This window comes from Cladophialophora bantiana (genome assembly GCF_000835475.1).
Source record: "Cladophialophora bantiana CBS 173.52 unplaced genomic scaffold supercont1.2, whole genome shotgun sequence".
NCBI lineage: Eukaryota > Fungi > Ascomycota > Eurotiomycetes > Chaetothyriales > Herpotrichiellaceae > Cladophialophora > Cladophialophora bantiana.
In genome coordinates this window covers 1,958,113-1,980,299 of record NW_015971576.1, presented here as the reverse complement: position 1 = coordinate 1,980,299, position 22,187 = coordinate 1,958,113, and the positions used below count along the sequence as shown (strand labels likewise).

The following is a 22,187-nucleotide window of genomic DNA, read 5'->3' as shown; positions in this document are numbered from 1 at the left end:
AAGGGGGGCTGCAAAAGCTGCAGGTTGCTTATGACTTGCAGCAGTTGATGCTGGAATAGCGTCATTCATACCGATATACTTGTACTTGAGGTTTCAGCAAGCATCGCGGATACGGTTTTGGCTTTGGCAGGCTGTGCGCGATTCGAGCGGCCGCCATGGAATCTTTCAAGCTAATGCAGACTGCTTATGACCTTACCGTCATGGGCCGGGGGGTGGCGACGGGTTGCATCAAAGCCACCAGTCAAAATTTCACCGAGAACCACTGGGCATAATTGTGGGGATTGTTTTCAGCATGTGTTCGATGACTCCGTGAATAGCCTTGAAATTCGAGCTCCAGATGTTGCTGGTCCGTGCCCAGATGTTGGGTCAGTGTTAAAGCATATAGCATGCCTTGTCCCTTAGCCCCAATTTCACTGAGTATATAATATATTTCACTCGTTCCCCTTGTACACGAGCATACGTTTATCCTTTTTTTTTCTCTCTCCGATATATTGACCTACCAACTATTACGCCCTCTACGAACTCCACGATGGCGTTCTTTGCACCTCCCCCAAAACCACTGACGCCGCTGGCATATCATCGCATCTTGTCTCCTACAGCATCAGTCAAAGTCTCCCCTTTGTGCTTAGGTGGCATCAGCATTGGCAGCGCCTGGAGGGAAATTTTTGGGAAAAATGAAGACCCCTTCGCTCTTTTGGACGCATTCTTTTCTCTGGGAGGTAATTTCATTGACACAGCCAACACATATAACTCGGAGGATTCCGAGAGACTGATTGGAGAATGGATGGAGCTACGAAATAACAGAGACCAAATGGTAATTGCCACAAAGTACTCTGCCGGTTATCGAGCCTACAGACGGAACGAGGAGCCAATGCAGAGCAATTTCACAGGGAATTCTGCAAAAAGTATGAACATATCCACCAGAGACAGCTTACGGAAGCTGAGGACGGACTATATTGACATACTTTATGTGCACTGGTGCGAGAATATTCCATTGCCGTAGCCGATACTGACGAACTCAAGGTGGGATTTTGCAACTTCCGTGGAGGAGGTAATGACCCATCTTCACGCTCTTGTTATGGCCCGGCAAGTCCTTTACCTAGGGGTATCAGACACCCCTGCTTGGGTCGTGGTTAAAGCCAACTCGTGTAAGTGTTTTGGCCCATCGTCTTACCGCATCGGTGATCTAAACCTGGCTCCATAGACGCTCGCAGCCACGGTCTTACTCCATTCTCTGTTTACCAAGGACGATGGAATGCTGCGTTTAGGGACATGGAGGCAGAAATCATTCCCATGTGCGAGGACCAAGGCATGGCGATCGTGCCTTGGGCAGCCTTGGGTGGCGGCCAATTAATGTCAGCAGAACAAAGAAAGCAAAGGGAGCAGGATCCGGATGCTCGACAAGGCTACACCTTCAGGGAAGCTGACATCAAGGTCTCCGAAGTGCTAGAGAAGCTTGCGGAGGACAAGTCTACGACGCCACAGGCAGTGGCAAGTCACCAGCTGCCCTCAAATTTCAACACCGGAAGAAAGCTAATCTCTGAACCAGGCTCTTGCGTATTTGTTCCAGCAATCCGCCTACGTCTTTCCTATCGTTGGCGTTCAGACCGTTGAGCATGTCGAAGCTATGCCGGAAGCATTGCGCGTCAAGCTCTCCAAAGACGACATCAAGATGATCCAGAATGCATACGTCTTTGATCCTCTCTTTCCGATGAACTTTCTCTTCAACTACAGGGGCGATCAGCCATACAATCTTGCTCTTACTGCTGCAAATAATCACCAGTATCAAATGGCTGCCTGGGTCAATGCCCCTCCAAAACAGCCGGTATGTAAAGCAGCAAGATGAATTTCACAGCTTCTAGGACTGAGATGGTACTCTGCTAACATACTGACAGCCCTACCTACCCTAAGTATTAGCAAATGAGGCTAAGAATGTGCCTTGCATTTTTTGTTTCAATATTGGTGAATTTCTTTTCGGCTAAGGGGAAAAAGGAGGGGGGGAGTTGGACTACCCGGCTAAAGTCAACCTAACACCTGAACGACGAGGCTGGTGGAGAGCCTTAATCTTTCTTCTGACGTTCGAGGGGATACCAACTGCGAGGCGCATGTGTTTCTCTTCGACAAGACTGCTCGTTTCTCTAGGGCTTCTGTTTTGGGTGGATTGGCAGCAAAAGTTATGCTCTTGCTGGTTGTGTCAGTTGATTCGAGTCAGGGATATCTCATGCGCTCCCCCACCGACTCCCCATCTCTTCGTAGCTTAGCTATTGTGGGCCTCGCACAGGCGGAAGCCAGTCAACTCCTATCCAATCCAAGGATGCGGGGTTCGCGTGAGACAATTCATGTCAGCCTCTCTGCGTCAAGTCTGCCCCAAAGCCCGAAAATAACAAGTGCGATGGGTGCTGCCACCCCTCTTAGCCGAGGTCTTGACTGATAGCCAGCCACGCGAGAGGTTGGGTTCAGGTTCAGGATCACGGCTTCTGGCCTGGTCCGCGATGGATGAGCAGTCGCTAGATGGTGCTTAGACCTCAGTCTGTCTGGAAATTCTTGTTGTGCACAAATTCTTGCGCGTTTGGCCGTGCTGGCAGGTAGGCTTCAAACACCTAGAGCTCCAATAAACGAAACGCTGTTCTCGAGGCCTACGCTGCCCGTGTAGTGGCTTGGATTGTTGAGCACACAACCACACGTTGGTCTTTTCAATATGCCGTACGAAGGATCGAAGCTGAGTCCGGGTAAGAACCATACACTGCAGTGTTTTTTCCGGGGCTTTGTGCTGATCGCTCTCAGCAATACCCGACAACGTAACTATATGGACATGGTTATTCGAAACCACACATACATCCCCCGGGATCAAGCCGTCAGGAGGCTTTCGCGACGCATCGACCGACCAATTCCTCTCCTTCGATGATATCCGACGCCTGGCAGTTCGATTGTCTAACATATTGTACCACAAATACGGCCTGCGCGCAGGAGATGGAGTTTGCGTATTCGCGTCGAACACGATATGGTACCCTGTCACGATGTTTGCGGCGGTTCGGCTGGGGGTGGTCTTTACGGGCTCTTCGCCGGAGTATGGTCCAGATGAAGCCGGTTATATCATGAAGGCGTCGAGAGCCAAGCTGGTATTTGCGGATCAAGGTTCACTCAAAGCGGTCACCCAAGGTTTTGACAGGGAACGAATTGTCCTTCTCGAACCAGCTCGGTCGCAGTCACAAGCGTTTGGCACTTTACCTTCGGTTAAGGGATTACTCGAAGAGGGAGACTCAGGTGTGGCTGTGACGCCTTTCACAATTCCTCAGGGAAGCAAAAACGGCCAAATCTGCGCGTACTTGAGCTTCACCTCTGGCACGACAAGTCGGCCCAAGGGGGTAAGCGTGCTGGCCCCTGGTCCGTGCAATGACTAATGTGGTGCAGGTCATGATATCCCACAGAAATGTGATCGCACAGATCCTGCAAATGAAGTCGCTTGGACGACAGGATCTTCCAAGAGTTTTGCTCGGAGTTCTGCCACTGTTTCACAGTAAGTTATGTCTCCAGGAGTATTTGCGCAGGATGCGACTAAGAACACGCTAGTCACCGGGCTCGTCCAGATCTTGCAGTTGCCGATTGTGCTCGATCAAGAAGTCGTCTTGATGCCGAAGTTTGACATGAAAGGCATGATGGACACGATTACCAAATACAAATGCGATGAATTGTGGCTTGTTCCACGTAAGGCCCCTTCGCACCTCGGAATTTGGAGCACCTGAGCTGAGCTTACTCTTCGGCCAACAGCCCTTCTAATCAGGCTTGTCAACGATCCCATCGCAGCTGGACATGACTTGCCCTTGGTCAAGCAGTTCAACACTGGGGCCGCGCCTCTGGCCCAAGAGATCGTAGACAAACTTGCGAAGCGATTCCCGCACATCGCGATACGACAGGCATGGGGAATGACCGAAAGCACGAGCGCACTTACTCTGACACCACCCGCACTGCAAACATATGAGAATGCTCACACCGTAGGCGCCGTTGTCCCGGAAACGGTGCTGAAAATTGTCGACCCAGACACCGGAAAGGAGGTCAAAGAGGGCGACAGCGGAGAGGTGAGTAGATGTGACAGTGAGATGATTATATTTTGAATCTTGTGCTGATGGTTCTTTAGATCTGGGCGAAAGGCCCTCAGGTAACCATGGGTTACCTTGACAACCCAAGCGCCACGTTGGAGACATTTGACCAAGAAGGATTTCTCCACACGGGTGACATAGGCTCCATGCTTCCGAATGGTCTGCTTCTAGTTCAGGACAGGCTAAAAGAAATGATCAAGGTATGTTCCGGGCTCAATAAATTCAGTCAGGGTAGCTGACACCGCGAAGGTTAAAGGAGTAGGAGTGGCTCCGGCAGAACTGGAAGATCTGTTACTTGGCCATCCGCTAGTCGTGGACGTTGCTGTCATTGGTATTCCCGATCCGTACTCGGGGGAATTGCCCAAGGCATTTGTCGTGCTCAGCGAAAAGGCTAAGCCTGAGCCTCAGACCGCACGGGAATTGCAAGAATTTGTGCGCCAAAAGAAAAGCCGTAGCAAGTGGCTGGGGGGTGGTGTAGAGTTCGTCGACCAGGTTCCCAAGAGTGCTTCCGGTAAAATTCTACGGCGAATGTTGAGAGATCAGGAAAGAGCCCGTGCGAAGTCATCTACCGTCAGAAGTCGCTTGTAATCTCCTATTCCGCTGAAAGGGTTGGGTCAACAAAGCGAGAGGTTTCTAGGGTAGACTTGGCAAAGTACTTCAGGATAATTAGACTGCTGTCAGCATCGCACATTTACACCGCGAAACTTCTTAGAGGTGCGGGATGTTGAGAAAGGGTCCCTTGGTATGGTTGGACCTGCTTGGGAAAGCATAACTGTTCATATGTTATTCTCCTGACGGGCATACCACTTCAATAACTGGATCACCCGCCAAGAAGGGATATATACGCTTTTCGGCTCTTTGAGGAGATATTCAAAATTTATGCTGGAAGGACCGAGGCAACGGGATCTCAACGCTTATAAGGAAGGCACTATGTCATTGAAAGGATCGCATACCACACGTCCTGAAGTGATGTAGCAGGTAACCTCTTTTCAAAATACATCAGCCTTTTTCCTCTATAGTAAATTGCAACTGTACCCATTAAATACCTGATTGAGTTCCCGCAGAGTGAGTACTGGAACGGCGAGGATAAACCAACGGGCATAAAGAGAGACGCGTTGGCGAAAGGGAGGTAAATCTAGAGCATCAACTATGGGGCACCATCTCTTTATACTTTTTTATTCTTCTCTTTTCCTTTTTATTTTTTGGAATGGACTCTGTATGATTGTTCTCAATAGCTAAGCGACAGAGACTCAATGCAGGTGGAGTCCAGGGCTTCCAGGGGAGAGTTTCCACTTCCCCGCCATTCCGACTGAGTTGTAAGATATAAGCTTGGATGGAGTTAGCGGCCGAACCAAGAAGAGTACTAATTGCAACAGCAAAGCGAGTCGAGGGTTTGATACGCCTTGACGAAACCCAGGCTTAGAGAACTGGCCCAAAAGACAATAAAATTGCAGCAGTGGACTGTAGACTTCGTCCGAGTCGTGGCCAAGTCTGGCAGACACCTCTTGGAGTTCCCGGGCGCAATATACGTGTTGGTGCCATCCTTCGTACCCAAAGAAAGTGTTCTTTCAATCGACAAGCCCCGGCAGACACGGGGCCAGAGACAGGTTTCAGTTACTGGTTTCAACAACGAAAGATGGGATGACCGTCTCTGCAGCATGTTCTACCAAGGAACCACGTACACAGCAGTAGCAAGCGGAAAGCATAGTTTCGCGGTTGCATTGAGAAATGGAATAGTTCATGTCTATGACAACGTCACTTTGCAGATATCAAGGACTGTGCGTCATGGCGCTGTTGTCAAGCTACTGAAGTACGATGACACAGGCTCAATCCTACTCTCGGCAGGCTTCCGTAGAGTCAGAATGTGGGTGATCCCAGAAGGAACTCAGATGTGGGAAGTGGCTGTGCGAGACCCTCTGTTGGCGGCGGAATTTATTGAGGAGAATCGCACCCTCATTTCCATCTCGTCACAGCATAAACTGATCAAGCAAGACGTCGCGACAGGAGCTATAATCGAAGCCACCGAAAGAAGGCCAAACGTTGTATCCGATGAAGCTGAGGAAACACTTCCTTTTTTTCGACGCGAACTTCGCTACGCTGAGTTTTCGGCACAGGCCGCGATGCTTGCAACAATGCAGCGTGAACGCCCTATTCAGCTCTCGGATATTGAAGACCGGTATGACGTTGGCATGGTTGAGCTCGAAATGAGCGACGATGGCGACTATGGCATCACCGAGCAACCGATCACTGCAATGACATTCTGTGCAAACATTGACGTGGCACTGCTTGCTGTTGCGTACCGAGATGGCATCCTTGCAGTTTTCGACCGTGATATTCGTCTCATCGAGAAGAGGGGAGATAACAAAGCTGTCAGTCTGTTAGCTGGATCTCCTGATGGTCTAACCTTGGCTGCTGCAAGTGTCGAAGGAGTCATTACTCTCTATGACTTTGAGCAGTTGGTCCCCTTGCACGTGCTCTTCACATCTTCCTTCGAAAACATACGCTCTCTTGTCTTCAGCGGTGACGGCTGTCGCATAATTGACATTCGTGATCGACAAGCGAATCTTTGGGCACCTGCAGCTTTGGTCAGCCGTGTGAAAGAAGATTCAGACAGTCTCTCTGAGTCGACCCTGAATCCGACAGTCGCAACGAGCGATTGGACGGGGCTGAAAGATGGTATTGTGGACATTACCGCCGTTGTGCCGATCACAAACTCTGAGCAATTCATTTGTGGCCGTGAAGACGGTCGCATCGCGATCTACAGCCCAGGGGACGCAAACAAGGAGAAGCTGCTATACACAGTCGCGGACAAACAATGGATAGGGAGACTTGTGTGGAAGGCGAAGAACCAAATCCTTGCATCTGTCAGTGGAACTTCGACTGTTACGGTCTTTGTACTCGGCCCTGATTGGTCGGTCAAGGCCGTTCTTCTGCGGCATGTCTTTCTCCACCCCGTCGTACACTTACTCTTCCAAGAGACTGCCGAATGTCTACGAATGGCTGTAGTCACGACGAGGGCAATCAGTCTGTGGCTTGCGGAATGTCCCTTGACAGGGCAGTGCTCTCTAACGGAGTCGAGAGTTCGAACCTTCGATAATGATGGATTGTTTCTCGAGGACCCACCAGACCCGTCCATCGTTAGTCAATATGTAACCCTCGTGGAGCCAGACAGGCTTCGAAATTACAGCTGGGAAGACCTCGAAGAAGTCGGATCTGGAAAACACCTTTCGTTCTCCATACCGGCTGGTCGATCCCCGACTGATGCAGTCCAAGGCGGCCAAGAAAACATTATGACCTTTGATCGCGCAACCAGCTTGTCTGGAGAAGGTCACCGAATACTTCTCCGGTCCGTTTCCTCGCAGACCACAACACTGTCACCCTCGGCATCGACATCAACAAAATCGTCCAATCGAAAACGCTGGATTCTAGACCTCACACAACCCAATCCCGCTACGATTGATACCCTCTCGCAACCCACCGACACAACTGGCGCAGCACTTCGCGCCAATCTTCTTCCAGTCAGCCACCTGATTGAGCACGTCATCGGCATCCGCAACGAGGGCAAGCAGCTGGTATTTCTGTCCAAGACTCTCTGGGTATGTTCTTACGACCTTGTTCTACCCTCAACAAAGGCGAGGAGACTGTCCACAGATCACCGCGGAGGCGAGTACACACGCCACTTTTTTATCCCCGACGACTGGATCAGCAGCAACTACAACAACGCAACCAGTCAGCTGTTGTTCGTCCTCGGCGGCACCAAGGAGGATTGTCTGGTGTTCGTCAAGAAGCATGAGATCGCAGTCATCAGGGAGCCGTTTTCCCACGCCGAGAAGATTCGCATCACGTGAAGGGCCGGCAGACGTGGTATTCCTTTGCTGCTTATAGCCTGCAAGTTAACAGACGGGAAAATGTTTGGATACTTGTTCTCTAGTATTTCCTGTGCAAAGAACTACTTCTCACGGTACTGTAAAGCAGGCGAATCAATTGTTAAATTTATCTTTTCAATTGTCTGTTATAGCGGGGCACCCTCGCTTCTAGCACGAAAGCCGCACGCATGAATAAGGTATCATGAATTATTCGCAGGGAGCGACTATCGATAGCTTTACACAACTGGAGAGATTGGAGGAAGGAAAAGTCCACATTTTGAGACTTTTTAGGTGATGAAAACCTTATTGTAAAATTTGCCGTATTTGGAGACGCTTGTTTATAAGCTAAAGCACTAGTGGCACCTGAGCTCTACCAAGTAGCTAGTATTCCTCTTAACGTTGAGCCTACCGGCCTTGGCAATGACTTTGATGCGACACAAGGCTACGGGATACATTTTCACTCCGCACGGGCAGCAAGGCTGTGCATCCCCACATCTGCTTCGGACAAACAAAACTCCAACGTTGGGTTGCCGAGGAAAGTGGGATCTAACTCTAAGCTGAATTCCCCGCCCCAGCCCACCCTCATCCTGCGGCACCGAGCTTAGGAACCAAGGAGGCTGGCCACTGCAAGCATCATTCGTGTTCGAGCAAGATTTGCAAACCATTTGCATATTTCGCAACAGGTACAAAACTCGGAATACACATTCTCGTCAAATTATCATCAGGTCATCAGCCGGTTCACGCCATCATGAAGCTCCTTCTTATGCTGTTGAAGCATCCTTTACGCTCCCTTATCTTCTCCTATTCCTTCTTTACCCAGATCCTGCTACTACTCCTGCGACGGGTCTTGCTTCCACATTTCCCGATATACCAGTCTCTTCGGATACAAATTTTTCGAGCGTATCTGGCATCAGCCGCGCTGACTTTCCCCGACCTGACCCATAGGCTTCCAGTGGGCAGATTGTCTCTTCAACGAGCTCGCAAGATAGATGAATCCGTCCCCGCTTACTTGATCCCTGGCTCTCGGGATCTTTCCGAATTTGTCCTGCCTACGACAAAACAGCAACAATGTGTGGTGATTTATGCCCACGGTGGTGGTTACGCGCGCGGCGAAGCGAGAATGTATGTCAACTACATGGAGCGATGGGTCCGAGAAGCGCGCGAAGCCAATCTAGACCTCCTCTTCCTGAGCGTTGAATATCGTGTGTCTATCTGTCTTGATGGAACATGACCCAGTGAGCTAATGCGTCGCACAGCTTTGTCCGTCAAAGAGAGTCATCCGGCACAGAGGAATGCATTCCTCGAAGTCTACAGATATGCTCTCGACAACGATATAAAGCCTGAAAATATTGTTTTTATGGGTGATTCAGCTGGAGGTGGGAATTGGATACTACTCATGATCTTATGCTTCTACTGATTAGCTTACTTAGGCGGAGTAAGCGTTCTTGCTGGGCTGGAGCTCAAAGGTCACAACCTTCCTCAGCCTGCGGCAACGGTCTTGATATCGCCATGGCTCGATATGAACGGGAAGGCCTACGAAGGAGGGAACGGCGCAGTCGAAACTGATTACTTCATAGTGGCTAATCGAGCCGTTCCAGCACTCGCCAAGCTATTCATAGGCGATATTCCTGCCGATTCACCGGAGGTCAACCCACTTTATCATCAGCCCGAAGCGCTCGAAGGGTTGAGCCCACAGTTGATCTTGACCGGAGGAGCGGAGTTTGCTCGATATGACTCCGAAAAATGGGCCGAGCTGTGTCGCGCTGCAGGGGTGGAGTGCAAGTTGGTCATTGAATGGGCTCAATTGCACATCTATGCAGTCGGATCGAAGTTCATCTCCCCGGCTGTTCGCAGGAAAACCGATGGTCTGATTATCCAGTGGATCAAGGATCATGTGCGAGCGTCAGAAAAGATGATTGATGGCTCAACATCCACGAAAGCCTGAATCGGCGCGGCACTAGAAGAAATTGGGCTTCGTGGGAATATGCCATTCATTAACAGCATTGAGCAGTCTAGGGTCCTTTTCGTAGAACACATTAATGAGAAGGCTGCAGATGAGCGGGTACATCTTTGAGGAAGAGTTCAGGCAAGTTATCTACAATTTGTGACTGCTGATGATTGTGAGAACTGCCTGCAAGGCAAGATGGATTCCGAAACCATTGCATATCGTGTCACATGGCTCAAGGGCAGTGGGCAGCCCAATTGAGGGTGGCCAGGAGGCTGGTCGGTGGAGAATATCAAGTAGAAGCCTCCACCCGTAGAACGCTCTATCTTTCTCGGCATTGAAGTGGCGAAATCGTCTTGGATGTATCGATGAAACCACGTCTTTTCGTTATAACTTTGATTTTGCTTCAATAAAATTGATGCTGGCCTTGTTATGCTCTGCCACGGAAAGTAATTGGCCTGTCCGTTTGTCTCTCATCTCGCCACGAATTGTCGACAAACGGGCTCCTTGCTGCAACACCTCACACTCGATGAGGAGATCCATGTTCTGCCGCACGGGTCGAAGGTATGTAATCAACAAAGTCCTAGATACACCTCCAAACCACCAAAAGTCCCTCCTTGCTAAAGGTGCAGCAGCCATTGTTGTGCACATGTCGTGAATCATTGCCACAGCTCCGCCATGCATGTTGCCCATGCGGTTTGTAAAGAGAGGAGCGGCTTTCATCTCGAAAACAGCGGTTGTCTTCCCTGGCGTGCTGGAGGCGCTTACAATCTTTATGTGATCGCGCATGAAAGCTTGATCAAATGTCTAGAGTGTTGAGGAGACTTAGTAAGAGCAGGACTCAAAGAAAGTCTAGGTTTTGAATTTCCCACAACGTACCTGCATGTGTGCCGTGGCCGCATTTCGATATGCATTAATGTACGCCTCTATCCTCTCCTTAGGATCTGGAATCGTAATATCAAATGCCATTCCAGGAGTCTTCAATAACTCGGTCGTATAGCGCTCGGCCTTCGGGGCCTTGGGGTCCTCCATTTTCAACTTGCGCGGAAGTGAGCCTCCAGTGGACCAGGACCGTGATGGCGTCTCTAGAAAGAGTCTATGACATTTCGGATAATGCTCGAGGGCACGAGGGCTTCATCATGTCTGAAAAGTAACCAGCTGCACGAAGCAGCAGGTACTGATATAGAAGTCACGTTTCGTCAGCTTCTGACCACCTATTAACTGTAGTGCCCGGCGAGCCGACAGGAGCTGAAAGAGCCGAGGCAAAGCCAAGGATAGTCTTTGTGTTATCCGTCGTTTCACCAACTCGCTACCAACCAACGAATGGAGATGGAGCAGCTCTTCGCTGTCCAAGATTTGTACTGAACATGAAACTAATCCGATCTCAGCGAGGAGCACTTGACTCTTGCCGACGCCGAGCCAAATCTTGGAGTTCGGTCAAGATTCCAAGCTTCCCCGAGAGCGGCGCCGAGCCCGAGACCAACTCTCCAGTGCCGACATGGAACTTAGAAAATACCCGGTTCAGGGCTTTCTGCTAATATTCGTCTCTTATCGGTATGGACCTACCATCGGGTAAGAAGCATCCTACCCAAAGCTCGACTAAAGCGACAAATGGCCGAATGGCGAAATCTATGGCGCCCATGCCGAGGGGGTGTGGTGTTATCAAGAAGGTGGTCTGTAAATACCCGTTTATGACATTCTTCAAAGTTCAAATTGTCAATGATATCCCAACATGGTACATTCTGTCGACGAGTTACAGGTAGTCACGGCGGCTGGCGTCAAAGAAGAAGTGATGAATACCACACTCAAGCCAACGCTGAATGGTGTCTTGGAAGAACCTCTGCAATCCTCAGCTGTAGAAGGTCCGAAAATGATCAATGGCAATGTCAAAGATCTATGCAACAATTACCAGATCCGCGAAAGCCCCATGGGCACCAAACGCAAGCTGAAGGTCATCTTCATGGGCATGGGATGCAGTGGGATCAATTTCGCCCATCAGATTGGAAAGGAGATGGAGAATGTTGAACTGGTGATCTATGAGAAAAACAGCGACATCGGTGGAACCTGGTTGGAGAACAGATACCCGGGATGTGCATGTGATATTCCCAGCGTCTGCTATCAGTACAGTTGGCATTTGAAGCCGGATTGGGAACGCTATTACTCGGGGTCGAAACAGATTTACCAGTACTTCCGACAAGTAGCGGAGGACTTCAACGTGATGAAGTTCGCGCGTCTAAACCACAGGATCATCCGAGCCGAGTGGCTTGAAACTGGTGGTCAGTGGAAAGTCACCATTATGCGCAACAATGATCCCGCTGATACCTTTGTCGACTACGGGGATTTCTTCCTCAACGGTGGCGGCGTGCTTAACAACTGGCGATGGCCTCAGATCAAGGGCCTAAATGACTTCAGCGGCCCTCTTCTGCACACCGCTCATTGGAACGAGAACGTGGAGTTGCAAAATAAGCGAGTTCTCGTCATCGGTGCCGGTAGCTCGAGTGTGCAGGTCGTACCGACCATCATCGACAAGGTCGATCAGCTCTACGTCGTTGCTCGATCACCAATCTGGGTGACCGCAGGCTTTGCACCCACATATGCCGGCCCCAATGGCGAGAACTTTTACTATTCGAAACAGACACAGCAGAAATTCAAAGACGATCCCCAGTTCTACCTGTCCTACTGCAAAGCCATCGAGTCCGAGCTGAATATCCGCTTCAAATTCTACATCAACGGCTCCGAAGATGCGAAAATGGCCAGGGAATACTCAATCCGCGAGATGCAGAAGAAGCTGGAGAAGAAGCCCGAGCTGATGGACAAATTGATCCCGTCTAACTTTGGCGTAGGGTGTCGCCGCCCCACACCCGGTAATGGATTTTTGGAAGCCTTGACGCTGGACAAAACTACCGTTCTCGCAGAAGAGATTCAAGAGGTGACACACACAGGATTCGTCGATGGCAAAGGCCAAGCGCATGAAGTGGACGTTATTATCTGCGCGACCGGGTTCGACACAAGCTTCCGACCGTCGTTTCCCATGCTTGTCGACGGGAAGAACCTCCAGGAAGAATTCGTAAACGGCGATGTCACAGGTTACTTAGGCCTGTCTATGCCTTCGGTGCCAAACTACTTTGTCTTTATTGGGGCTTATGGCCCGCTGGGCCACGGCTCCGTGATCCCCATGGTGGAAGCATACACCAACTACATCATCCAAGTCTTGCAGAAGGTGCAGGTCGAGGACGTCAAGAGCCTGCGTGTCAATCGATCGGTGGCAGAGGCGTTCACGCGGCACGCGGATCTGTACCTGAAGCGGACGGCATGGTCAGGTCCGTGCAGCTCGTGGTTCAAAAATGGCATCTCCTCCCGCAAACCTCTTTGCTGGCCGGGTTCACGAGTGCATTACCTGACGATGCTGCAGAAGCCCCGCTTCGAAGACTTTGACCTGGACTATCTGTCGGACAATCGCTTCAACTTCCTCGGTAACGGGTTCGATATTCGCGAATTTGATGGAAGAGACATCACTTGGTATTATGGTTTGCTGAACGGTGAGGATAAGCAGCCTACATCATTTCCAGAACCTGTCTATTGAAGGCGTGCGCGCGGGAACGAGACAAACATGGCTTCAGAACCACCCACCAGCAGCGTTGAATATATCACCATCGCACCCTAGGTAGACTCCAACGCCATTAGATTTGCACACTTTCAAAAGAGAAATCTTCGAGAAACTTCAACAGCAATTTGTTTCAAAGACCTAGTTTTCCCACTATGTTCTTTGGTTGCCAAAAGATTGCCTTGGGTGCAGGCATTGTGTAGGATCGTTTATGATTGAATCACGAGGACAAGTGAACAGCGAAATTTGGATATACCGGTTCTGATGCTCTCCGCTCACAGAAAATCGTTGAGTGGATCCATGATGTCGCTCGTATGCTCCGCACCAAGCAGATCCTGCAGCCAGTTGTAGTTATCCGTTACCGGCAAAATGCCAAAGGCGTCGTCTGCCATGGACACGGAGAAATCTGCATCGGTACTCGGAACGATCGATCCACCTTCCCAGCTGTCCATGTGCCCAGTCACGAGTTGCTTCTGGGAGCCAGGAGTTCCATCTTGAGGGTTGGTTTGGGGTGTATCTTCAATTCGATCCTTCGCCTCATTCGGTGACGCCGTCGTAAGGCCGAGTCCTGTCCGGGACACGACGGCTTCAAACATGCGTAACGTCCAGATCAGGCTACTCCAGTATTCGCAGCTCTCACGGAGATATTCAAGTTCAGCGTAGATCTGCGTTTTCGTGGCGAGAAGCTTCCGGGAACTGATAGTGGGATCGAGGGCGATTTCAATGCGCATCGCTAAAATTGTGGATGCACATGTCATGCTGCGCGCGGTTTCTGGTCAGCAAGTGCGCGAACACGGATGGCGGCGCAGATTCAATTACGCCGATTGGACATACAAGGACAGAGGGCAGAGGTGAAGCACCTCATGCACAGAGGCACGTTGAATGATCGTAGAAAGTTCAAACATGGCACTCTCTTGTCGTTGAGCTACTCGCTGCATTAAAGCAGGATCGTTCTGACTCCGATAGTGATCCTTGACGGCCCGGCAGAAAACGGCCTCGAGACGGAATCCCATCGCCAATAGGACCAGGACCCATATATTATCCGAAGACCACTCCTGAAAGGTACCGATCTGCATCTCAGGGGGTAATTGTTTCCGCCAGGAGCAGATTTCGTCGCTGACATGGGCAATCTCCTCAGCGCTCGGTATTTTGTTTGGTGTTTTGAAGTCTCGGATGAAAAGACCACCTAAGGTAAGGGGATTAGCAAAAAAAAATAGCTGAATTTGTAAGTGATGGAGTGGCTGACTTATTATTGACAGTTTGCTGTACTCGACCATGAAAAGTTTCTGCAGCCGTGGTATTGGACAGAGGATGTCCCGAAACTGTACCGGAATCTCCGTGTCTTCTTCCCAATCTGACTCAGTCAGAGGGGCGGTGTCACAGTATCTGTTATTGAACCTCCTCAGATTGTCGATGCCTGAAATAGTCAAGAGCGTGTCCCGGTTGTATAAAACCCACCAGATACGGCGAAACAGCCTTTTCGTCCGTGCGCCTAACGTTTCTGAGACATAGTTTCGATGAAGTCCCATCTGAGTGGCGATTCTGACTGCATTGCTAAGCCAGTAGCGATAGTCTTTGTCTATTGCATACGAAAACGACAATGAACTTAACATGACGGAGCCCTGGAGTAGATGGAGCTGGCTTTTCTCGCTCCCAATGTCGTACAGGAGTCTCGCTTTGGAATATAGCGAACGTTGAGCAGCTACTCTGTCCGTGTAGCCGGCTTCTTGGAGAAGTTCTTTAGGAGCATGAGGAACTGCATTGGCGAGGATTGATTGCAAGAGAAATGACGAATGGCGATGGGCTCGGTAATCTTGCATAAACTTCACACGGTCCAGGATAGGTGCGTAAGGGTAGATACAGGCGAAATACACGCGAACAAGCGCGTCGCTAGTGATTTGTCAGTCTTGCCAATGTGGTATGTGTGGCCAACATAAGGGCATACCAAATCCGAGGAGAAGGAAAATCAAGGGCGCCTTTTGCTGCTATGTATACCATATCGGCATGGTCCAGACCCGGAAAAGGTTGATGAGTGCAGACCTTGGACCCGTCGTTCGCGACAACAACCCGAACCAGACGATTTGGCCGCTGCCGGCCAAGAACTTCGCCAAGTATTGTCATCGAATTGATACCTTCGTGTAGCTCGATAACCTCTCGACGATCCAGATTTTGCGCTTGATATGAAGGTGACATTGCCGCAGCCCTTGCTCGGGACATTTCTTGGCAGATTCGAAAATGGACGTCTTCCTCCCTTGTTGGCGCGTCACCACCGCTACCCGGTTCAGGTTGATCGTCCTCGATCGAACAACCCATGACTGGCGACTGCCGCAGATGATGACCCTGATCTGGTGTCACACTAGTGACTTGTGGTGAGCTATCTAGCCCGGGCAGCGACTCTGCATGTGGATTTTCAGGCGATACCAGCTGGCCTGACGTCTGTTCCGAGAGATATTGGTACATGTAGAGCGGCGGTATGTTTTACCGAGAAGGCTTACCCCATAGTCTCCCGATGACATCCCCGCGTCGGTATCAACTGGCAACAGCACTGCAGTCTGTACATCCTGGATAGTCCTTTGTCTCTTAAACTTGATAGCACTGGGAAATCAATCTCGAAGTTCGTATGAATAGATAATGTGTGCGCGAATAGCCTACCTAGTGACACGTCTGTGCGAGCTATTGGCAAGCACACAAGTGCTTTCTTGATTCCGACGCTTGCATCTTGTGCAGGGAACTCCGACTTCCCAGGCATTGCACCTGACTTTGCGGACATGGCAGTGCAAGCAAGCACGGGGCTTTTTAGCCGGGCGAATGTCGAGGTTGGCCAGTCCATGTTGATCTTGAAAAAGCAAGGTCATAGCGTTTTGACGAATTCCTAATATGTTGCGACACAGACCTGGAATGCGATGGCAAGTAAACAAGTCTCAACCCTTAAGGGAGGATGCGAAAAGATCCCTCAGAATGCGGAGAAAAGGCGTAGCTCAGAACAAGTCTTATTTTCTTGGCATCGCTACGACTCAATGTGGGGTAGACCAGTGGGCTTCCGGAGACAAACTAACCCTATTGAGGAACAATTTCAGCCTCGTGCCGAGGTTGTAAGCCAGCGTGTCAAACACCCCGCCCCGTGCCCAGCTTCCTCACACCTCGTAGAAGTTATGAACATCAGTGAGAATTCGGCACCGAGCCTTGGCGGTTTAAATTCCCAGAGCTCGGCGTCCCCCTTATTTTGCGACTTCTAGGTTCGGGGTCTCCAGCATCTCCGCTGGGAGAGCGATGGTTACTCGAAAGTCCCGGCCCTGGAAGGTAGTGAACTCCTTCATGCGCTATCTAGTTGCGAGGCTGCTAAACATAATCGTCGTTACAAGGTACACGCGCCCGGAAAAGTTTTGGCGATGGATTCATAAGCCACCATATCAGACGTGCTACACAATTCAAATCTGCTGATTGCGCACATGAACTGAGCACCAGTCTCGCCTCCTGCATCTAGTAACGTTGTGCTATCTAGGTTCACCCAACACCGGAAGTGCGTGGCAGACCTTTAATTGAGACTCACAGAATGTTCTCAAATCTAGAGAAAGCTTGGGTGGTTCTCCTTGTTGCTCCCGTTGTGGTTTTACTGGCATGTTTGGCTCAGTTGGTATGTACGACAGTGAGATGGAAAAATGCACCGCCAGGTAAATGATACCAAAACAATCATGTTAATCATCTCCGCCATTCTAACCTTCGAGCAGGTCCACCAACTCTACCGATAATCGGTAATCTTCACCAGATACCAAAGCGCGACCTTCATCTCCAGTATCAGAAGTGGGGACAAAAATGTGAGTTAGTAGAGCCTCCGAATGTGACGACAAAGCTGAGAAGTTGGCTTCTTCTCTTCAGATGGACCTATTTTCTCATTGAAGCTTGGGTCCCAAAACGTAGTAGTCCTGACCAGCGGTGAGATGATCAAGAAAATGGTCGACAAAAAAAGCGGCAACTACTCTGATAGGCCAAAACTATACATGCAAGATATCTGGGAAGGCTCACGGATCATCATGCGAGGCTACGACTCCCTCTGGAAAGTGGAAAGAAAGCTCTATCATCAATTCCTGAATATCAACAAGGCTGGAAGATATATCCCGTACCAGGATCTTGAAACGAAGCAATTGATTGTCGATTTATTGGGAAACCCGGCCAACTTCGAGGACCTCATTACGAGGACAACGCTGAGTATAGCAACTAGTATGGCTTATGGGTTCCGGGTCCTTGATACCAGGAGTGAAGTTATGCAAGAGCTATTTAAGAACACTCACGGCTTCTTCGTCATGGTCAACAGCAGTAAACTCCTGGATTGGTACCCTCAGCTCCGTCCTCTAGTTCGACTGATGCCTTCATGGCTTTACCCAATGTCGAGAAAAGCAAAGCAAATATTTTATCGCGAGAAGACACAATTTCGACAACTATATGAAGATGCAAAAAGCGCTTCACAGATGGATAATTCGTTGCCGAGTATAAACTCCTCCCAGGCTCGATGGACAGGTTGACCATACTAACTAGCGGGATCTCACATAGGTTTTGCAGCAGACATTAGCAGAGCCAAGGAAACCTGGAAAGGCACAGAGAACGGTAGCCTTCTTACAGACCACGCGGCTTCATATATCGCAGGAATTGCCATGGAGGGCGCTGCAGATACCACGAGCAATACATTGGCTGGCTTGATAAAGGTCAGTGTCCGGTCCGCCCAATACAAGTGCTAATTGAATATCTGGCTAACTCCTCTCCAGGCTATGATGCTATTTCCTAACGTTCAACAACAGTGTCAAGAGGAGCTTGACGCCGTAGTTGGCAGTGGTAGACTCCCTACCATTGATGATTTTGAATCCCTGCCGTATATCCGGCAGACTACGAAGGAGGCATTGAGATGTAAGTGTCAGGACAGAATTTTTCCTGATCTTTCCGCGACCTCCTCGCACAACATCGCTCAGGATGTATCTCCTTAGGGCTCCCGACTGCTATCAGTGGTGCCATCCCGCACGCAGCGCTCTCCGACGATGTCGTCGATGGCTACCGCATTCCCCGCGGTGCAACAGTCGTCATGGCCGTATGGTCTGTGAATAACGACCCTAGCCTGTTCCCCAACCCCCGCCAATTCGACCCGAGCAGACATGATTCAAACCTCTCGTTTTCAGAAGCAGCTGCCGCCCCGGATTTTCGGGACCGCGACAATTGGACTTTTGGTGCCGGAAGACGCATCTGTCCCGGCGTCCACATTGCAGAGAGAACTCTCTTCCTGGCCGCTGCTCGGTTGCTGTGGATGTTTGAGATTCGAAAAGCCAAAGACACTTATGGGCGCGACATTGATGTGGACATGGATGAAGTCACTCAGTCAATTGCCGCTCGTCCCCTTCCTTTCCTGTGAGTCGATCACCATACCTCCAATTCTCGTTGCTTGACCAGTCAGATTGACTGATTGTCCTGGTACAGGTGCAACTTCGTCCCTCGTAGTGACAAGCACGTCCAAGTGGCTCAGCAGGAATGGGCGGAAGCGCGGCAATTGCTGGATGAGCATGGAAATTACAAGCATAATGTACTTCATTAGTTCTTGAGAACTGGCTCATTGGCAATGTCTCGTTCGTACATGTTCTCCTTGGATGTTGGCGCATCGTCACTGGTGCATAATCAAAGCTACTACTTATACGTTCTGCATCCTACTCCTTGAATTCCTGACCGGTTTGAAAAAGTCATTCTGGCCCCGTACGAATCGCAGCACGAACTTATTGTTGCAAATCAACCAGAAAGAAATCAAGCCTAGATCACCCCCCGTTGCAGCACCAGTCCTCCATCACAGGGAATCACTGCGCCATGTACGAAGCTCGATTTCGCACTGCATAAAAAAGCCATGAGCCAGGCGACATCCTCAGGCATTCCAAGACGGCGGATTGGCGTGATTGCGACCAGTTTTGGCGGCGCGTCGGCGGGGCTCGTCTGGCGAAAGAGCTCGGTGTCGATCATACCGGGACACACAACGTTGATTCGAACTCCATGGGGCCCGTAGTCCTGCGCATCGGCTTTGGCAAGTCCGATCAGCGAATGTTTCGAAGCACAGTATGCTGACATGCCGCTGGATGCATTCATCCCCGCAAGGGATGAAACTGTGACAATGCTCCCTCGCGTTTGGCCATGGCCTTCGAGGGGCGGCTGTCTCATCATTTGTCGGATCTCAGCTCGATGGCAGAGCCAGGTCTGAACAGGCAAGAATGGTTAGCAGTTGCTTGCCATGTCTTTGCAGACCCGGAGAGGATGTGTGCGGGACAGCAAAGCATGATTTGGGTGAGCCACACTTACTCCATGTACATTGACATTGATCACTTTATCGTACGTCTCCAGGTCGACCTCAGCGATACCTTTTCGCTGGGGAACCACACCAGCAATATTAAGAGCATAATCCAGGCGGCCGAATACCAAGACACAAGCATCAACCATCTGCTGCACAGAGACTTCGTCAGAGATGTCAGTGCGTTGGATGTGGACGGCCGTTGACGGATTGATCCGTTGTATTTGCTCCTTAGTCTCTTCTAGTCCATTATAGTCGATGTCCGCCAGCAGCAGCCTTGAGCATCCTTCCTCTGCCAAAGCTATTGCAGTGCCGCGTCCGATACCTTTGAAAGACATTGGCGACGCTTGTGCGAACGGATGTGGGTTTCTTACCTGAGGCTGCGCCTGTGATCAGACAAACACCAGGCAAGTCGAAGGTCATGTCGAATATTGCCAACCTGAATGAAACCTTCTCTGCGAACAGATCTATGGCCTGGGCGTCATCGTTCAATTGATATGATCATTGATCCACCAACGAACCGAACATGGCCCGGAGACGGCTGTAAAGGGAGGTACCATGCTCGGTATCGGCATCACATCATAGATCCCGAGAAGAGTACGCTAAAAGCATCTGGTCCGCCGAAATCTTTACGAGACCGAGGCTAGTGGGTGCGCAACCCCCGCTCTCGGGGCATCATATTAAGCTAATATGGAATCTTGTAAGTATAATCAAAGGCTTGGCAGTTTATTAAGAGCCTCACACGGCGTGGAGCAGTTCTCCCTTTCAAAAAGCTCGCTATGTCTATCTCGTCAGGTGTTGCACTTGTCATCGGAGCAGGCTCTGGTAAGTTGTCGGCCTTGCGTATCGCTAACCAGTACTCATTATCTTAGACGACGGTAGCGCTGTTGCTCACTTACTGGTGAGGAGTGGCTGTCGCAGACTGATCCTGGGTGATCGGGATGTTTCAGCGCTCGAGAAGGTAGTGGGCGAATGTCATCACCTGGGAGATCCGAGTTTACAAATCATCAGCGAGAGATGTAATACGAATGAACCCTCCGAAATCGACCGGCTCATTGCGGCAGGAGTCAAAGAATTTGGCGAAATAAATTGCTGCGCGAACTGTGAGAGACCTAGGAGCGTTGAAGGCAGGACAGCGGAGACGCTACGTACACATTTCGTTCAGCACACCGAAATTTGGCAGAGAGGAGTAAGTTGACATGAGTGCTGCTCCATAAGTTGCATGTCCGCTGTGGAAACTAATCAATGCGTTCCTTAGATCTGGCTGGTGATGAGAGCAGAGATCCGTCAGTTTTTGGCCCAGAAGGAGAAGGGAAACCTCGGTCCATGCAGCATAGTGAACGTGGCCGCTGCTCAGGGTCTCGCGAGCGACAGAGGTTTTCCAGGATATTGTGCTGCGGCACACGGAATTGTGGGAATGACGAGGGCAACGGCCATGGATTATGTGGCCAAGGCTATTCGTGTCAATTGTGTCTGTCCAGGTCCAATGGAGCCAATTGATGGCGATGCCGTCTCCATAAAGGGCTCGTTACCGCCGCCGCCCATTGGGCGGTATATTGCTACCGCAGAAGTGGCTCAGGCTGTGGTCTTCCTTCTTGGGGATGGCGCGACTGCTATTACGGGAATCGATTTACCAGTGGATGGCGGGTGGTCGCTATACCATCATTGACCCAAGTCTCTGTGGTGAGCGGATTGATAGTTGTGCCTCAACAATCCCACCCTCGCATTGAGAGCGCAAAATCCGACTGAGTAAGACCACAGACTGATACTTTCTCTCTTTACCCAACATAGTTGCAAAGGTGAATGCAAGTGTCCTCATCACTAAGCCGAGGAATGAAGAGGAAGAGGATGATCGCCTTGTATGTGGGTATTACGGATGACCTAAACCAGAGGTCCTGGAGGCTACGAGGCGCAAAGGATTAATCGCATTCCCGTCAAGAGGGAATCTGCCTCCTGATTTCATATAACAAAGCAAAAGAGACAGACTTTTGCAGTTGAGACGCAGGCGGTCGCTATACTGCGCTCCCTAACTTGACATGGGAATGGATCCTTTAGCCCGGAGGAGCGATCAGAGTCCCTTCCAGCACGAGGGCGGATGAGGATGCTTTGTCGCCGCTGAATCACACAGGATTGTGCGCCTCCGTGTACGTCCACCCCAGAGAGAAGACACCGGGTCCTAGCCATGGAACTCTGACATGAATACACTTGTCCCTCACAGATGACAATGAACCGGAGATCGGCCAAGTGTTCCGGACCTCAAGAGAATCGTTTGTGACTACGAAAATGTGTGCAAGCCTCTACCCTGGAAACTCTGCTTCTGGAATCCACTGCGGGTAGGATGCGAAATGTGCTATTGAGCCACTAG

General features: G+C 50.4%; 10 protein-coding genes across 10 annotated transcripts; 7 read left to right on the top strand and 3 right to left on the bottom strand.

The window, feature by feature from the left end:
* Positions 1-529: 529 nt before the first annotated feature.
* Z519_01732 (uncharacterized protein) lies at positions 530-1,910 on the top strand (the record flags this gene model as incomplete). Its single annotated transcript, XM_016759489.1, has 5 exons — positions 530-978; positions 1,024-1,148; positions 1,205-1,488; positions 1,550-1,825; positions 1,896-1,910. The coding sequence occupies 5 exons, from the start codon at positions 530-532 to the stop codon at positions 1,908-1,910; spliced, it is 1,149 nt and encodes a 382-aa protein (XP_016624817.1).
* Positions 1,911-2,698: 788 nt separating this feature from the next.
* Z519_01731 (uncharacterized protein) lies at positions 2,699-4,685 on the top strand (the record flags this gene model as incomplete). The annotated part of the gene is made up of 7 exons (XM_016759488.1): positions 2,699-2,729; positions 2,785-3,365; positions 3,412-3,517; positions 3,571-3,705; positions 3,769-4,076; positions 4,136-4,297; positions 4,347-4,685. The coding sequence occupies 7 exons, from the start codon at positions 2,699-2,701 to the stop codon at positions 4,683-4,685; spliced, it is 1,662 nt and encodes a 553-aa protein (XP_016624816.1).
* Positions 4,686-5,755: 1,070 nt separating this feature from the next.
* On the top strand, positions 5,756-7,945 carry Z519_01730 (uncharacterized protein; the record flags this gene model as incomplete). The annotated part of the gene is made up of 1 exon (XM_016759487.1): positions 5,756-7,945. One exon carries the CDS (start codon positions 5,756-5,758, stop codon positions 7,943-7,945), a length of 2,190 nt encoding a protein of 729 aa, XP_016624815.1.
* Positions 7,946-8,711: 766 nt separating this feature from the next.
* Z519_01729 (uncharacterized protein) lies at positions 8,712-9,908 on the top strand (the record flags this gene model as incomplete). Its single annotated transcript, XM_016759486.1, has 3 exons — positions 8,712-9,165; positions 9,220-9,339; positions 9,394-9,908. The coding sequence occupies 3 exons, from the start codon at positions 8,712-8,714 to the stop codon at positions 9,906-9,908; spliced, it is 1,089 nt and encodes a 362-aa protein (XP_016624814.1).
* Positions 9,909-10,295: 387 nt separating this feature from the next.
* Positions 10,296-10,940, bottom strand: Z519_01728 (uncharacterized protein; the record flags this gene model as incomplete). Its single annotated transcript, XM_016759485.1, has 2 exons — positions 10,296-10,715; positions 10,788-10,940. 2 exons carry the CDS (start codon positions 10,938-10,940, stop codon positions 10,296-10,298), a joined length of 573 nt encoding a protein of 190 aa, XP_016624813.1.
* Positions 10,941-11,640: 700 nt separating this feature from the next.
* On the top strand, positions 11,641-13,491 carry Z519_01727 (uncharacterized protein; the record flags this gene model as incomplete). Its single annotated transcript, XM_016759484.1, has 1 exon — positions 11,641-13,491. The coding sequence occupies one exon, from the start codon at positions 11,641-11,643 to the stop codon at positions 13,489-13,491; it is 1,851 nt and encodes a 616-aa protein (XP_016624812.1).
* Positions 13,492-13,787: 296 nt separating this feature from the next.
* Positions 13,788-15,972, bottom strand: Z519_01726 (uncharacterized protein; the record flags this gene model as incomplete). The annotated part of the gene is made up of 4 exons (XM_016759483.1): positions 13,788-14,271; positions 14,347-14,698; positions 14,759-15,402; positions 15,458-15,972. The coding sequence occupies 4 exons, from the start codon at positions 15,970-15,972 to the stop codon at positions 13,788-13,790; spliced, it is 1,995 nt and encodes a 664-aa protein (XP_016624811.1).
* Positions 15,973-17,065: 1,093 nt separating this feature from the next.
* Z519_01725 (uncharacterized protein) lies at positions 17,066-19,087 on the top strand (the record flags this gene model as incomplete). The annotated part of the gene is made up of 7 exons (XM_016759482.1): positions 17,066-17,183; positions 17,241-17,327; positions 17,389-17,997; positions 18,061-18,212; positions 18,273-18,411; positions 18,489-18,903; positions 18,973-19,087. 7 exons carry the CDS (start codon positions 17,066-17,068, stop codon positions 19,085-19,087), a joined length of 1,635 nt encoding a protein of 544 aa, XP_016624810.1.
* A 209-nt stretch (positions 19,088-19,296) lies between these two features.
* Positions 19,297-20,160, bottom strand: Z519_01724 (uncharacterized protein; the record flags this gene model as incomplete). Its single annotated transcript, XM_016759481.1, has 2 exons — positions 19,297-19,731; positions 19,834-20,160. The coding sequence occupies 2 exons, from the start codon at positions 20,158-20,160 to the stop codon at positions 19,297-19,299; spliced, it is 762 nt and encodes a 253-aa protein (XP_016624809.1).
* Positions 20,161-20,601: 441 nt separating this feature from the next.
* On the top strand, positions 20,602-21,491 carry Z519_01723 (uncharacterized protein; the record flags this gene model as incomplete). Its single annotated transcript, XM_016759480.1, has 3 exons — positions 20,602-20,647; positions 20,695-21,011; positions 21,081-21,491. The coding sequence occupies 3 exons, from the start codon at positions 20,602-20,604 to the stop codon at positions 21,489-21,491; spliced, it is 774 nt and encodes a 257-aa protein (XP_016624808.1).
* Between the last annotated feature and the right edge of the window lie 696 nt (positions 21,492-22,187).